The sequence below is a fragment of the Pygocentrus nattereri genome, chromosome 19, assembly GCF_015220715.1.
Source record: "Pygocentrus nattereri isolate fPygNat1 chromosome 19, fPygNat1.pri, whole genome shotgun sequence".
In the NCBI taxonomy this organism is placed as follows: Eukaryota; Metazoa; Chordata; class Actinopteri; order Characiformes; family Serrasalmidae; genus Pygocentrus; species Pygocentrus nattereri.
The window spans coordinates 29,538,707-29,556,621 of record NC_051229.1 but is presented as its reverse complement, the minus strand read 5'-3'; the positions used below and the strand labels follow the sequence as shown (position 1 = coordinate 29,556,621).

The window sequence follows — 17,915 nt, the reverse complement described above, 5'->3', positions numbered from 1 at the left end:
GAGCTGATCCTTGAGAGAGCTGAAGCACGTGCTGAACATGCCGTCAACTTGTTGTGGTTGTCTTAGTTAAAGATAGGTAGAGAGCATTACAGCCAATCAGTGCAGCAGACTCACTACACAAGATGCAAAGAAATAAAGAAATGAACGTACATTATTTCTGAAAATATCAGAGCAAAGAGCTCCACCACCCTCCCATGATATCAGAGCAAAGAAATGCAGGGTCAAATGGGAGAAGGGGAAAATTGCGGTTCGGGGAGGTCACTGTGGTTGTATTGGGATCGTCAGGACAAAATCCAGAGCTAAATTTTGTTTCCAATCCAGCCCTGGCCTACACAAGTTACTTAAACTAATAAAGTCATATTATTTCAACTTTGTTCAAACAGCAGGCATTAAATTATTACACAATGTCCCACTTCAAAGTTTATGGGATCATTATCCACTGGGCTTTTTCCAAGCAGTGATCATGAAGCCAACTTCATCCTCTTTTTTCCGTGGTTCATGCTCATGACCTTCCTACTTGGCTGGGCTGTGTTGACCACCACAAACTGCACATTTACCAGAAACACCTCAGAGACACTCAATGACTTAAAGACTAAATGCTCCCTTTAGGGGTCGCCACAGCGAATCATCTGCCTCCATCTTGCCTTATCCACTGCCTCCTCTATTTTCACACCAACCATCTCCATGTCCACCTTAACTACATCCATAAACCTTCTCTGAGGTCTACCTCTTCTCCTTCTACCCGGCAGCTCCATCTCCAACATTCTTTGCCCAATATATCCACTATTCCTCCTCAACACATGTCCAAACCATCTCAACCTGGCCTCTCTGGCTTTATCTCCAAACTGCTCCACCTTCACTGTCCCTCTGATCTGCTCATTTCTAATCTTGTCCATCCTTGTCACTCCCAACGAAAATCTCAGGATCTTCATCTCCGCCACCTCCAGCTCAGCCTCCTGTCTTTTAGTCAGAGCCACAGTCTCCAAACCATACATCATAGCAGGACGCACTACTGTCTTGTAAACCTTCCCTTTCACTCTTGCTGCTATCCTTCTGTCACACATCAGCCCTGACACCCGTCTCCACCTACTCCATCCTGCCTGCACCCTCTTCTTCACCTCTTTTCTACACTGTCCATTGCTCTGGATGGTTGACCCAAGATATTTGAAGTCATCCACCTTTACGACCTCTACTCCTTGCATCTTCACCTTTCCACCTGCCTCCCTCTCATTCACACACTCTCAGTGCATTTACATGAAATATATAAAATATATGAAAACAATGTACCCTTCATATGAACTCTGGTTACTTTGATTAATTGTGAAAATGGTCACGAGGTCACTCGATGAATAACATAATGGATAGTGACAGCCTTAGTCTGCATTCATTATAAGGATGACTTTATACTGATCCCCTCCACTTGTTTGCTGTTACCAAAGCTATATATATATATATATATATATATATATATATATATATATATATATATATATATATATAAAGATTCCTAGCACACAGTAGGTGTTCCATCGCTATGAAAGAGAATATATTCAGGTATCGTTGTGGGCTGACACTATTTGTCTTGACACACATCCATCTTCTCTGCATGCACATGTAGCCTTTGATCTGCCCAGCATGGCGCTGCTCTAATGTCCTCTCGTTGCAGTGTTAGTAGAAACCCCAAAAGATTGTAAATCATTGCATCAGAATCGCTTGTCTCTTCAAATTAATCAGCAATAATGAAAGATACCTGGAGTTGCTCTTGGAAATGGTGTGTTGGGTCTGACTATTGTGAACTGCGTTAAAACAGTAGTCCATCCATCCATCCTCTAAGCCGCTTCTCCCTCAGGGTCATGGGGGGGGTGCTGGAGCCTATCCCACCGGCCTTCGGGCGGAAGGCAGGATACACCCTGGACAGGTCGCCAGTCCATCGCAGGGCAGACAGACAGACACAGAAAGTCAGTCACACCCAGAGGCAATTCAGCATGTCCAGTTGGCCTGACTGCATGTCTTTGGACAGTGGGAGGAAACCGGAGAACCCGGAGAACATGCAAACTCCGCACAGAGGGGACCCCGGTCACCCGGCCGGGTAATCAAACCCAGGCCTTCCTCGCTGTGAGTCAACAGCGCTCGCCACAGTGCCGCCTCAAAACAGTATTTAGTGTCTAATATTTAAGTCTTTAGTTTATCAGTAGAGCTCTGGGAGTAGTCTCTCTATGTAGTGAATGGATCACCCCCTGCTGTTCAAAACACTACCAACCAATTAATGAACTGCAGGTGATTTTAGGTTGTAAAGCATGCAGTGTCGTCCTCATATTCAGTTATATTTGATACCGTGGTAATGTTCTACGTAACTGGCAATAAAAGAATGAAATGGAGTTTAATATGCAATTTATAAGCAAATAGGGTCTGGACTCTGGGGTGGCCAATCTGTTGTTCTGAGAACACCAGGAGATTCTTTGTCTTATTTCCAAATTGTTTTTCTGTTTTTGTCTGTTTCCTTGTCTCAGTAAGAGTTTCTTGGCAGCTACATTTCTTTTCAGAGCTGTAGCTTACTCACAGTGGAAGAACAGACACAAACCCTTGGATAGTCATGGGTTGGAGATTAGAGTACCAGCCTTGTGACCGGAAGGTCCCCAGTTTTATCCCCTGAGCTGACAGTGCCAAGACATTTAACCCCCAACTGCTTCCCAGGTGCTGCGGATAGGGCTGCCCACCGCTCCGGGCGAGTGCGATCACTGCCCCCTAGTATATGTATGCATTCACTAGTGTGTATGTGGTGTTTCACTGCACGGATGGGTTAAATGCGGAGGTGAAATTTCCCTGTTGTGGGACTAATAAGGGCCACTAAATGTAACTTGAGGACCTTTTTAGATCTAAAGCGAGAGTAGAGCTTGATTCTCTCCTCTCCCTTAAAGATGAAAGCTTTAAATACTCTTTATCTGATGTTGACAGCTGTGGTGCTCCACCGAGTCTTGCACATTTGTTTGGAGTCCTGTATGTTTTAATCATTTCTGCACTCTAGTTTCCTCACGGATACCAGTTAAAAAAATAAGTTGTACTGGAGATGAAGTACATAACTGGTGGTATCCAACTTTTGCACAAAATTGTATATTTTAAATTTCTCAGTAATTTGGCTCACAAAATGTTGTGCTGTTATAATGTATTTGCAGATTTTGTGCTTGTGTGGACGCAAAATCACCGTTCCAATTTACAGTTTGTATAGTACTAAGATGCCATTTCATATTAGCTACATTCACCTTGTTGCTCCACAGAAGCAAAGTTCAGACATCAGATTATACTACTTGGCTGAAAATAAGTGGACAACCACTCCGGAGTCAATGCCAACCCCACTGAACACCTTTGGGATCAATTGGAATGTAGATTGTAAGCCAGGCCATCAGCGCCTGACCTCTCAATTCTCTTATGACTAAATGGGCACTAATTCCTCCAGACACACTCCAAAATTGTGAGGGAAGTCTTCCCAGAAGAGTCCAGATTAACAGCCCTGACTTTGGAATGGGATATCTAACAAGCTCACAAAGGTGTGATGCTTTGGTGTCCAGATATTTTTGGCCATAAAGGGCCAACTATCAGCAAAAAAATGACAGCTTTAAGCTGTTTTAATCCCTTAAAATCTCATATTTATTGCACGCTTCAGCTTATTTTTCAGTAACTACAGTGACTTAAGTGCAAAGTGGCCATATATATATATGTATATATAGACATGTGTATTAATACTATGGTATTATGGCTATATGGCATTATGCACTGCTATTTAGCCCCTGGCCATTTTATGGGTTAAGTAATCTCAAACAGACCTGCTAATGTGGTTTCAGGCACTGTATGACATAATATTTTCTATAAAGCTCATTGGCCTCAGAGTTACATTGCAACACTTAAGAAGCAAACCTATATCTTGGCTGATTTACTATATTTAAGGTAAATGTAGAAAACTGAGTACATTTAATTTCCACTGAACTGTTGCGTTGAAGGTGACTGTGATCAGCAGCTTGACATTAATGGGGCGAATGAACTGTTAAAGATTAGCATGAGTCAGATTCATGCTGGTAGAGCTATTTGTCTCATCTGTGCTTTCCAGCTCTCACTGAGAATTTATTTCAGCACATTAAGCTTCCGCTTCAGTCATGCAATGTTCTGTGTCCACATTCACACATTGTCAGTTTAGGAGATGTCTGTGAAATTGATTTTTGCTTAAGAAGTGGATATAGACATATAGATCTGTTTACCTTGAGCGGATTTGTTTGCCTGCAGTTAACTCTTTAAATGCTCGGGAGCTGCCAGTGAGTCCAGGCTTCTATTCCTCTTCTTGTCTTTTTTACTGGCGCATGACTCAGTAATTTGGCAGTGTTTTTCATAGAACTGCTCGATGATAAGCCTTGGGATGTGGTAAGACTGGGAATGCAAGGAATAAACAGTTTGAAATGTTTTTTGTTTTTTTCTAGTCCAATACCCAGTCTGCTAGGCAAAAATCCAATGTCACATATAATATATGCTCCTTGCTGACAAAACATATTGTAAGTAAACATTTGATTTTTTATTTCTGTTGCCATAAAGTCTCTTTGCAGCTTGAGATGCACATGAGTTTTAGCCTAAAACTTGCTCCATCCTCCAGCACCACAAAAGCACTTCAGTCCAAATTTCTGCACTTGCTCTCAACTGATAACCTGTAAATACATTCACCGAGCACTTTCAGCTCCACTTACTGTATAGCTGCACTTTGTAGTTCTACAGTTACAGACAGGTGCTGGAGCCTATCCCAGCGGTCATCAGGCGGAAGGCAGGATACACCCTGGACAGGTCACCAGGCCATCACAGGGCAGACAGACAGCCACAGACATACAGGGGCAATTCAGCATGTCCAGTTGGCCTGATTGCATGTCTTTAGCTGTGGGAAGAAACCCACATAGACACGGGGAGAACACGCAAACTTCACACAGAGAGGACCCCGGTTGCCCGGCCGGGGAATCGAACCCAGGACCTCCTCGCTGTGAGGTGACAGCACTACCCACCACACCACCACGCTGCCCATGCAACTATTTTCTTCAGGATATTTCTGCCATTGTTACAAAATAATGCCTTTTTGTTGAAAGGAGTCATAGAAATGTTGGCAGTCATTGATGACAAAGTCAAATAAACCAATAAGGAGCTTTATTGTTTCAGAGTGAAGGTCAGCAGAGCTTGTCTCAAACTGTCTTAAACCTTAGCACAACTTCATCCTCTGTTTAAGGGTTCTCTTTCCCAAATGCAGAACATGAAGGGACGTGCCTCAGAAGTATACTTTCACTTTTATTCAAAGCCTTGGCTTCCTGTATTGCACTGGAGGCGTATAAAGAAAAATCACTTTCTGAAAAATGCATCTAAAAATAAATGCATATTACTCAAAGAGGATGGGAGCGAAATGTGTGTGTGTGTGTGTGTGTGTGTGTGTGTGTGTGTGTGTGTGTGTGGAACACTGATGTAAAATAGTGGAAATATATGTACTTTACTGCCTCTCTGGCATTTGACTGGCGTGCTTTCTTTGACTCATGTGCAGGTGATAGAGATCCTCAGTGCCACGGACAGAGACATGCCTCATGTGGGACATAGATTCTTCTTCAAATCTCCAAGAGACATCAGGAACAGGAACTTCACCATCCGAGACTATGGAAGCAAGTATTTTTGCTAATATGCCATTGAAAACATCATACTTGTCATGCCTCATTCCAGAAGCAGTGCAGTATAAAATGTGCAAAAATGGCTTTCGGATATATGCATCCTTTGGAATGCTGCACTGATCCCTTTGCTTTCTTAAAGCCAGGAACAGCACAAGATTCAATCATATCTGCACTATACATTCGTTTTATACACACACACACACACACACACACACACACACACACACACACATATATATATATATATAATGTAGCTACTGTAGGAAGAAAACCTTGTATCTCCATTTTTGTCATTGTTGATATTATTTGAAAATGCCTATTGATCTTTACATTGACTGTAAATTTCATGATGAATGGATCAAAAGAAACGGCCCAAAACAACTTGGAAAAAATTCTGGTTCCATTGACTTACATTAAAAGTAAAATAGGTTTTTTCCTTCTCCTGTAAAGTTAGATACAATGTTTTGTCCTGACAAAAGCAATATATATATATATATTACGGGTGGGAATCTCTTCGATTCGATTACAGTTGTGAAGGGATTATAAAATGATTATCAATGATCGATGAAAATGATCTTTTTTCCTACGCAGGATCCCTTTTTTGTCACTGTGTGACAGCTTGGTACTATTAAAGCAACGTATTTGTAATAATCCATAATGAATGTATTTACAATATCTTCTATTAATAAATCAAACGGAAGTGATGTGGAAAGGGAACTGGAAGGCTCTCATTTTTGACGCTGGCTGCCACTCATCTGTGACAAAATGTGCAGTTACAGTGAGATACGATCCTGTGGCAGCGGGTGCCCACGCATCACATTACAGCTATTCTGCTCATTTTCATTCGTGATTTTATAACTTCAGTTGTGGTCTAGTTATAGAAAGGGGGTGGGGGGGCTGCTTAGTGTGAAAGCCTGAGTCCGGATGCAAATCCTTGGCAATTTTTCTGTTCCACCTTAAATGGTGCAGCAGTTTCATTCTGGCGCCTCAGGCTCCACTTAAGGTGGAACGGGAAAATTCAAACGAGAAGCTGGAGAATGAGAAACTGACTACGGCCTTGTAAAAAGTAGGACATTGAGAGACATTTTACAAGAAACTGTTCTACTTTTGTGGAAAAGTTTCCAGTTGGTGATGCAAGAAAAGCTGAAGCTTAAAGCAGAGCAAAGTAAGTCTGCGCTTTTGTTTGCATTGTATTTTCAGCCTGCACTAGGACATTAGCACATCCTGAGCCATGTACAACCAAGAAAGTAAAATGGACTCATGTTGTGGCTCCCAAGGTGGCTTGATTTTTGTTGAAAAGGCAAAATAACTTGTATTACCATTTGGGTTGTGACCCCTGCACTAGCTTTTAATCTAGCGTGCTGCCACAGACTGTCCGGGCGCTGCACTTCCCCAAAGTTCTACCTTTTGTGTTCCGTCAACATTATATTATCAATTAAGCTTCGATTTTTGACATTGGTGAGTTCATACAGAATCATCCCTCTCCGCATTGCGATGCATCTAAGAATTGACCCCCCCCCCAGTAATCATGAGTGAAATGGGCTGGAATATATTCCATTTTCCACTCGTACAAGCACAACACACACTAACACACCTTCACCACATCAGTGTTACTGCAGTGCTGAGAAAGACCCACCACCCAAACAGTACCTGCTCTGTGAGGGTCCATGGGGGTCCTGACCACTGAAGAACAGGGTAACAGAGTATCAGAGAAACAGATGGACTACAGTCTGTAACTGTAGAACTACAGAGTGCAGCTATACAGTAAGTGGAGCTGATAAGATGGACAGTGAGTGTAGAAACGAGGAGGTGGACATGACGTTATGCCTGATCGGTGTAGTATTTTCTCATATATCAAGAACAAGAACATTTGACGTAACAGCTTTAAGCCTAAGAAACACAATGTGCCACATTTTTGTGCCTTATGCTTCTCATCAAACATTGCAGATACACATGGCCACCCCAGTCCCCTGACCTAAACCCCATTTGGTTCGAATTTTGGTAATATTTTGAATGAAACATCAAAAGGATAAGGAATAAAGACTGTTTTTTACAGCTGATTTCACTCATCTTTACCAGGGATGCCAATATTTGTGGAGGGCACAGTGTATAAGCTTTGTTTTTAAACATGGAATATAAGTGCTACGAAAGGCAGTCACGTCTGATAGTGTTGCTCCTGATCCGTCTGTACAGCTGCTCACAGCTTTCTTCACAGAGGTGGCACCCTGAGCCCCAGAATTTCCCGAGCTTCGGAGTATCAGCTGCGCTGATGTAGAGTGACAGGGTGACTCAGGGCGGCACGGGGCAAGCAAATACAAGGTGCACCAACGCCTCCCGCCCTGTCAGGAGAGATCGGCCGCCAGCCTAAGCGGAAATAACTCTAAACGACGGGGTCAGTGACCTCACAGCCTAGGACTGGCATGTCTCCACACTTTGAGCTGGCCTGAAAACACCAGCTTCGAGACCCTAGCCCCCCGAGGCAGCCCACAGTGGCTTTTCCAAAATACTCTGGGGGTCCTCCAGCTCCTCAGTGTTTTATGCTATGCTTGATGACCAGCCATCCATGCATTTATCAGTTCATTAGTGACCACCTGGAACACTACAGTAGAAAATGATGTAATATAGTGTTTTCTTCAGTGGGCAAACCTTACGGCCCTGTATGATAATTTCTTGGAACAGTAGGTATCTGCAATTTTTAGCTCAGTTTTATTCAGTAGAATCATCGTGGCTGTTGTATTTGAACTTCTGTGGAAGTTTTGGTTGGAAAAAAAGGGCTGTAAAACTGCTGCACACAATATGTAATAGGTCTATTGTAAAATAAAATAAACAAATAAACATGTCGAATGTATTTCACAAGCCTCAAATGTCTATATTTTATCTCAAACGGCCTAAAAAAGGTAATGCGCGTCAGAATTAGATGTGTGCTAACATAATATGGGAAATGCCATAGGGGCCTGACAGAAAGTAGCATTATTGTAGAGGTTTTTCCTTCCAAGTTTTTCCGAGTTTTGACATCTATAGCTTAAAACTGAAGGCCTACCTCTAGTAATCATAGATTCCCCTGCTGTTTGTTTGTCAGGTTATCCAGGAAATCTGATCAATTCTAGAGAGGAATTTTATTATAACTTCATTCTCAATACAATTTTCTGTCATTTTAGGATCATTTCTGGCTCCATTTATCTGGGCGTTGATTACATTTGTTCATTTTTTCCTGCTTCTTTTTCATTATATATAATCCTGTGTTGAGGCATTAGAATCACTTTAAACATTTATTTGCAATATTATTGTTTGCATATTATCAAAAAAGGCAAAGTGTGCAACATTAAATGACGTACATACTTCCATGATAGCTTTAAACTATCCACACATGTCTTCGATAGTGGAAGGATGGGGTCTCAGACAAGGATTAAGCCTAGCTCTAGATCATATTTTACTTTAGAATTTCCATTCAGATTGCTGTTTAGGCTAGACATCTAGGAAACCGACCCACACTGCTTTGTTATAATGTGATAGTCACTTACTTCATAAAACAGGCAAGGAGGAGGGGGGTTGAGGTATCACTAGCAACCTAAAGTATGAGATTAAAGGTTAAAAGGATTTCCCAGCTGCTCCAGATGGCTTTGAAGGCCTGACGGACATTTGCAACCCGTAGAGAGCCTAAAAAAAGCTGAACTCCTGCCAGAACTAACAACTATGACTTAACAGTTCACCAGTCTGTGGCCTGTACTGAGGGCAGTAGCCACTGGAGCGAGCATCTTCATGCTGAGATAAAACTGTTCCTGCTGTTGCCTGCAGGAATGTGAACTGGAATTTTATTTAGAATCCTTGTTCTGCAATATGGTCCTCCTAGTAGTGCTCTGTTTGAAGCTTGTAATTCCATTACCTAGAACCACCTTCACTGTATCAACGTTTTTGAAATGAAGTCGTGATAGTTGCTTGAAAAGTCCTTAATCTTTATAATATCACCAGAGATCAAGGTGATGTGGATCTTTGGAAAACAATGTTGTGTTGTATTGTGACCCTTCTGGCTGCAGTAGAGTGCAGTTTTTTAGTGGGCCTTATCATGGGATTGCTATACTATGTTGCATTCACTATTGAGCCCATACTGCCCATAAAACCTGTAAAAAAATGCGTGTTTTTAATTTATCATGGCTGTGATGTCACAACCATGTACACACCGGTTGCCGATTCATCCTCCGGCCGTTCAGCTCTGCCCATCTCTGCTGAAGTGAGGCAGAGTTTTGTCACTGCCGTCAGTCTCATCACAGCGGAAGTTGTGAGGATGATTAAATGTTGTGCTGTTCCAGGCTGTCAGGAAGCAAACGCATCAGTTCACAATCAGTTTGAGCCACAATGGAACCTTATTTTGAGAGAAAAACGAGTTTTGTGGTGTTAAGCCACTGTCCTGTTAAGTGTCTGCCTCTTTTAGTAAAGTTTGACTTAATTGTTTGACTGTAAAACCACTTTAAACACACAGAGACTGCTAACAGCCCCCTACTATGATTTGATTTGCACAGCTGCATCGTTAGTTGTTATTTGTTTATTTATTTATTTATTTATTTTTGTTTTTTTAATGTGGTACATTCAATATTTTGCATACCCCCAAATGTATGACACTGCCTGAATCTGTGGGATGATATAAGAGACTTGCTATGACTTTGGTGCCACTCAATTCCCTGATTGGAATTTTTATGTGAAATTTTGAAAAGTGTGACCGACGTATAAACTCCAAAAGAAAAGAGTCTGGAGAGGCCATGAGATGTCGCTATAACCTCCTGGATTATCTTTCGATCACAAGATATGTAACTCGTTTTCTGTAGATAACAACTTCGTTTTCTTGAGATGACAAAATAGTTAACTAATTTTCTCAAGACAACAACTTTGTTAACTTGGGATCACAAGATATTCACCTTGTTTTCTCTTGACGTTGTTTTCTTGAGATGACAAGACAGTTAACTCATTACCTCAAGATAACAACTTTATCTCTAGATCACGAGATATCTACTTTGTTTTCTCTTGATAACAACTGTTTTCTTGAGATCACAAGATAATTAGCTTGCTTTCTCAGGACAACAACGCTGTTATCTTGAGTTGACAAGACAGCTAACTCATTATCTCAAAATACCAACTCCGTTATCTTGAGTTGACAAGATGGTTAACACATTATCTCAAGATAACAACTTTTTCATCTTGAGATCACAAGATATTTAATTTGTTTTCACTAGACAACAATTGTAATTTTTCTTAAAATCACAAAATAGTTGACTTGTTGCCTCAAGATAACAACATGATCTTGAAATGACAGGGTAGTTAACTTATTTTTGTTATCTCAAGATAACACAACCAAATGATGAGTCCCTCGTGACTTTTCTGGACCTGCTTGATGTTCTGTCCATGTTCTTGAGGGTTTCAGGTAGAACGCTTTGCTCCACATTTCAGTTCAGACTATTTCTTGAACGAGGCACAAAATAGGGCAGCCAATGAGAACAGACATCATTTACATATGTCTTAATGGCACAGTAAGAAATACCGCATGTTTAATTATTAAGGCATGGAGAAAGTTCAGAAAATGCTCTTGAAGAAGTTATAAAGTTAAAAACTTTAACTGAATTTGGTAGAAAAACAAATGATATGATTTTTAAAAGTAACATTTTCTTTATTGCTTTATTAAGAAGAAGGCAGCCTCACAGTCCTCACTAGCTTTCATCTATTTACTTTATTTCCATTCTTATTTTTTGGTTTGGCATTTTTTAATTATTATTAATTATTTTATTTTTTTAGATTTCTTTTATTAGGTTTTTAAAATGTATTTAGTATGTTTTTATGGAAATTTCTATCTATATTAAAAGTGAAATATATTTGAATAAGCTGAATTGCACAGTTCATTTATTTAATTTGACGTTTTTTTCCTTGGTTTTGATTCCTTTTCTGTGTCTTTTATGACATTTTATTCATTTCACTTTTTAAATACTTTCTTTTGCTGCATTTGAATGAAAAGGTAAATGAAAGATGTTGTTATAAAACTTTTAAACTTCATTATTATGAATTATTACGTGCTTAACTACAGACAACACGGCGGGAGTCGTGACCAGGAAAGCGGGCTTCCGGCGGAGAGAGAAGAGCATGTATCTGATTCCGGTGGTGGTAGAGGACAGTGGCTACCCCATCCAGAGCAGCACAGGAACGCTGAGTGTGCGGGTGTGTGCCTGCGATGAGGGGGGATCCGTGCTGTCCTGCAGCGCGGAGGCCGTTTTCCTGGCCATGGGCCTCAGCACCGGAGCCCTGGTGGCCATTCTGCTCTGCATACTCATTCTGCTGGGTAAGCAGTGCCAGCACATCAGTCGGATGTGGAACAGTGTGGAAATGTGACAGATTCAGAGTGACACACACTGCAATGCTGTCAACACTGAGAGAGAGGAGGGGTGGGGGGGGTGGAGAGAGATAAAGACAAAGAAGAGAGAAAGAAAGGGGGGTAAGAGAGAGATAAAGACAAAGAAGAGAGAAAGAAGGGGGTAAGAGAGAGATAAAGACAAAGAAGAGAGAAAGAAGGGGAAACAGAAGGGGGGGGTAAGACAGAGATAAAGACAAAGAAGGGAGAAAGAAAGGGAGACAGAAAAAGGGAAAGGCTGTTATGATGTGTGTTAAAATCCACTTGTTATTCACATTAGTGATGCTCATCATCCTCCACACATGGCAACGCATGTTCTGCGTTTTCTCCACTAGAGGGCAATGCAGTAACAATAATGAGCTGCAGTGCTAATGACTGTAAAACTGGAGCAGAACACGGGGAGTATGACGCCTTCATAATCGCAGTCACGGGTTTATTCAGCCGATTCTCCACGCCGCTTCCTCCTTTAAACCCGGGCATTTAGGTCTAATTTACTGGCCCTGTTAGAGCGATCTCTCCTTCTTCCCCTCTTCCCTCTCCTTTCATTCCCTTCTCCTTTCATCTGTCCTCTCTCTCTCTCTCTCTCTCTCTCTCTCTCTCTCTCGCAGTCTTCTACCGCTCTTTCTCTTCCTTTCTCTCTGTTTTCTCCGTGTCTCTCTTTCTCCTTCTGTCTCTTTCCCAGTCTTTAGGTTTTCTCTTTTCTCTCCTCTGTCCTCTCTCTCTCTCTCTCTCTCTCTCACTCTCTCTCTGTCTTTTTCTGTCTCCCCCTTAATCCTCCACCACTCTCTCCTCCCCTCTTTCTCTCTCTCTTGCTTCTTATTCACTCACTTTCTTTCAATCTTCCCTCTCAGTCTTCCACCTCTCTTTCTCTTCCTTTCTCTCTGTTTTCTCGGTGTCTCTCTTTCTCCTTCTGTCTCTTTCTCAATCTTTAGGTCTTGTTTTCTCTCCTCTGTCCCCTCTCTCTCTCTCTCTCTCTCTCTCTCTCTCCCTCACTCTCTGTCTTTTTCTGTCTCCCACATAAACTCTCTCTCTCTCTCTCTCTCTCTCTCTCTCTCTCTCCTCCCTTCTCCCTTCTTTCTCTCTCTCTCTTCTTATTCATTCACTCTTTCTTCTGATCTTCCCTCTCAATCTTCTCTTTCTCAAAAAAATCTCTTTCTTAATCTTTAGATCTGTCACTCTTTCTGTCTGTCTTCCGTCTGCCTTTCTCTCTCCCTTTCTTCATTTCCTTCAATTTTTTCTCTTATTCTCTTTTTTCTGTCTTCCCCCTCTCTCTTTCCATATCTCTTTCTCTTTTCTGTCTTCCCCCTCTCTCTTTCCATCTCTCTATCCTTCTCTTTTTCTCTATGCCTTCTTAGCCTTTTCTTTTCTCTTTGTCTTCATCTCCCCTCAGCATTTTTCTTTCTCTTTCCTTCTCTCTGTCCTTATCTCTCTGTCTCTCTCTCTTTCTGTCTTTTCTGTCTTCCACCTCAGTCTTTTCTCTCTTTTGCTCTATCGCTTTCTTTTACTTCTCCATCTTTTCTTTCACTCACTCACTCACTCACTCACTCACTCACTCACTCACTCACTCACTCACTCATTCATTCACTCACCCTCTCTCCTTCTCTGTATTTTCTTCCCCCCTATTTCTGTCTCCTTTTATGCTTCTATCAGTCTCTAGTTCTGGTTTCCTCCCAGTCTTTTCTCATACTGTCTCTTTTTTAGTCCTTTTGTTTTTCCACATCTCTCTCTCTCTCTCTCTCTCTCTCTCTTTCTCTCTCTAAATGAAGTGAAAGCTGTCTTAACCCTCTCACAGAAACAAATTTCAGTTTCTATTGGCTCTTAATCTTGTCCAACTAATCAACTAATCTTTCTTGACGTCTGTGGTTCCTCACTGATTTCTTCTTTCAAAGCGCCCCATATGTATAATAACCCATGTGTTTCCTGTACTTTACTTCATGCTGTGGGACTGACCATGTGGATTATAGCTAGTTCTGGTATTTCGTAATCTAACCCCACATTTCCGTGTTGCAGTGATGGTGGTGCTGTACGTGGCTCTGAAGCGGCACAAGAAGAAGGACGCACTGATGTCCTCCAAGGAGGACGTGCGAGACAATGTGATCCACTATGATGACGAGGGTGGAGGGGAGGAGGACACAAACGCCTTTGACATCGGCACTCTACGCAACCCCAAAGCCTTGCAGGAGACGCTGCCGAGGCGGGACGTCCAGCTCGAGGCTGAACTGGACCTTGACTCCGAAGACAACGAGGACATCCGAGCTTATATCCAGCAGCGGCTGCAGGAGAACCACACCAGCACCTCAGCACCGCCATATGACTCCTTGGCTACATACGCCTACGAAGGTGAAGGGTCAGTAGCTGAATCTTTGAGCTCCATCGAATCCTGGGTGCTGGATCCTGAAGAAGATTACAGGTCCATTCAGAACTGGGGGCCACGTTTTAAGACCCTGGCCGGAATCTTTAGCCAGCGAGAGTCAATCCAGGGTGTGGAAAAACGGCCAGAAAATAAAGGCGGCAACTCTCGGGAAGAGGGATCAGAAGAGCGACCAGACTGATTTTGTTTATCATGCAAGCTCTGTGAAAGCGGCTGGAACGTTATCGATTTGGGGCGAAACGCTCCAAACCAAGACTTGCTGCGGCAGAAGAGAAGGGGTGTTTTTTTTTTTTTTTTTAATACATGCCCCATTTCTGTTTTGAACTCATTTCAATACTTTTTAGTTGAAAGTTGCACTGACAGACAAATCCTTCCAATTGCATTTTAAGTTCGGCTTTATCTTTGTACTTGTCAGAATCTGAGTATCGAAAAAATCCCTTTTTGGGGATTCGAAGACACCCCTTTGATATGAAAAAGTGCCTCAAAAACTATTTCTCGTTTCTTCTCCCTCAGATATAGACAAGCTCGCTCCTAGATGCCGGGGAACTTCTTGCTGTGGCTGAAATTTCAGACTGGTTGCAGGAAAAAAAAATAATGGACCAAATGGATGAACAAATAAATAAATAAAGTTCAAAGCTCTCCATCCCTCCCTGTAATTTTCCAGGCAGATTGATGGCTTGTTAAGAAGTCGTCCGAAGGGGACGTGAGAGCATTTCTCTACCACGTGGGCCGTTTCTACAAACTTGTGTCAGTGGTGAACTGCGACAGAGCATTTTTAGGTAATAAAGTTCTTTGAGATAAGACGTCATTGACTTTGCGGTTTATTTTTCTGGCCCTGTGTCCAAAAACACAGGTCACTGTCTCAGTTTTTGTGAACGGGGTTTGAGTTCAGATGCCTTTTGTGTCACATTGCTGTGGCTCCTAAGGCCCTGGTGTTAAAGGGCACCCATTTCTTACAATATCTGGACAGTTGTTGATTTCTAGAGAAGTTTGTTCAGAGCGGTTTGTTGTGAAACTGTTCATAGTTTAAAAAAACGTTTTATTTATTTTCGTTTATGATAGGAGTTATGATAGGAACCTGAGGTCACCACATTGTCTTTCAGATGCCCTGAGCTCTTCATATGTCTGGTTCTCTGGATCTCAGCAAACAAGTTTCAGTAAACAAGCAGGTATGTTTCCCTAGAATGGAAACTTCATAGCAAACCACTCTGAAAGACTTTGCATCTTAACAATTTAAGACATAACAATTATCTCGAAACATGTTGCAATACAAACTTCAACATATCATTCACAAAGTTACTCACTGAAGTGATGCACCAGGATGGCTACACTAGGCAAGATGAGTTCAGGGATATTCACACTTGCTACAGCTCTTAAGCTGCTGTTACATACAAGTTAGGACAACTTGGCATTTTGTTATCCTCAACTTTGGGGGATGTATGTTTATTGTGCCCATAGACCTTTATTTTACTATGCAGACGGGAAAAATGCTCTTAGGGAGTTTTTCCTTTTGAGTCTTTGTTCCACTCTGTGGTTCTTCCTCAGGTGACACTTTGAGTGGCCCTTTTAGATGAAATACACACTCAACAGACTCTCAGTAGCATATCAACAGCAGGCCAGTGATGTAGCAGCAGTGAATACATTCAGTAGATTATTAAGAGACTTTTAAAACTGTAAATAAAATTAGTTTGTAATCTGCTGAATTCAGTAGCTTTTCACTTTATTTTAGGGGTCCAAATTGGTTTAATACAGATGATCTTAACATCATCAACAAGCTGTTATAGCCCTGCTACTGACAACATTTGGTAAGGTTAGGGTTAGGATTAGTGCCAGCATAAGGGGTTGGGATTAGGTTTTGGATTGAGGTGAAGGTTAGGGTTAGGATTAGTGCCAGCATAAGGGGTTCGGATTAGGTTTTGGATTGAGGTGAAGGTTAGGGTTAGGATTAGTGCCAGCATAAGGGGTTCGGATTAGGTATTGGATTGAGGTGAAGGTTAGGACTAGGATTAGTGCCAGCATAATGGGTTAGAATTAAGTTTTGGATTGAGGGTTAGGATTAGGTTTTGGATTGAGGTTAAGGCACTAATGCAATGCCTATACCATCATGAATACTGGCTTTGGAATTGTGCACTGATAGCAAGCTGAGTGGTCTTTAACCTGGAGGACACAGGGTCCAAGAAAAATTTTACTTTTTTTTTGTTGAACCACAGGACACTTTTCCAGTTCCACTCAGTCCATTTTAAATGAGCTCGGGCTCAGAGAAGGGGCAGCATTTCAAAATCCTGTTTATATATGGTTTCTACTTTGAGTTTTTGAGTTTTAACTTGCATGTGTAGATGCAGTGATGAACTGTTTTCACAGACAGTGGTTTTCAGAAGTGTTTCTGAGCCCATGCAGTGATTTCCACTACAGAATCATGTCTGTTTTTAATGCAGTGCTGCCTGAGGACCCAAAGATCACGGCCAGCAAATACTATTTGTCAGCCTCATCCCTTAAATACAGAGAGTTTTCCAGCTTCTCGGAATCTTTTAATGATATTATGTACCGTAGATGATGAAAAACAAAAGTTATTTGCTGTTTTGAGAAACGTTTTTCTTGAATTGTTGCACTATTTTCCTGTGCAGTCTTTAACACAGTGGTGAACCCCTCCTCATCTTTACTTCCGAAAGGCTCAGCCTCTTTGAGATGCTCTTTTATACCCAGTCATGTTACTGACCTGTGGCCAATTCACTACCAGGTGTTTTTTTTCCTCTAGCATTTCACAACTTTACCAGGCTTTTGTTGCCCGTGCCCCAACTCTTTTGGAACATGTTGTTGGCATCAAATTTAAAATGAAAATATATTTAAAAAAATAAATAAATAAAAATTTTCAGTTTAAACATTTGATATGTTGTCTTTGTACTATTTTCAATTAAAAATAGGGTTTAACTAATTTGTGCATCCTTGCAATATGTTTTTATTTACATTTTGCACTATGCCACAACATTTTTAGAAATGGGGTTGTACTTCATGTAAATAATGTGAGCAAAAGTACATGTTCAAAATATTTACCTCAATTTGCTGCACTTCTGCTGCTGCACTGATATGTTGTAGATGTGTTATTAATACTTTGTTAAGAGTTTACTAATCATATATAAAGGACCACTCAAAGTGTTACCCTTCCGCATGCTCTTTGGAATTTTCACCTTTTGGGTCTTGATTCTTCTCAGTAGTGGTTCCCCATGCTCTTGTAGAGTTTCTCTTTTTGAGTCTTGGTTTCTCTCAGTGTTTCTCTCTCGTGCTCTTAGAGAGTTTTTTTTTTTTCTGCCACTGAATCTCACTGGAAGGCTGCACCCACATTTCTGGAAAGCTGCCTTGGGAAAATGTGCAATTCACATGATACATTCTCTAATTCGATAGAAGTGGGTCATTTGTTCAGTTACATGTATGTAAATCACATTTTGATGGAGGTCTTTTCAAATGATAATACATAAAGTTG

At 41.3% G+C, this 17,915-nt stretch overlaps 1 protein-coding gene across 1 annotated transcript in view; it reads left to right on the top strand.

Moving 5' to 3' along the window:
* Nucleotides 1-15,417, top strand: part of cdh12a (cadherin 12, type 2a (N-cadherin 2)) — a 105,852-nt gene extending 90,435 nt beyond the window's left edge. Inside the window, exons 10-12 of the mRNA XM_017705969.2 lie at nucleotides 5,558-5,672; nucleotides 11,746-11,997; nucleotides 14,077-15,417. Coding sequence (XP_017561458.1) covers nucleotides 5,558-5,672; nucleotides 11,746-11,997; nucleotides 14,077-14,618 — 909 coding nt within the window. The 3' untranslated portion in view covers nucleotides 14,619-15,417. The remainder of the gene's footprint in view (nucleotides 1-5,557; nucleotides 5,673-11,745; nucleotides 11,998-14,076) is intronic.
* The last annotated feature ends 2,498 nt before the right edge of the window (nucleotides 15,418-17,915 follow it).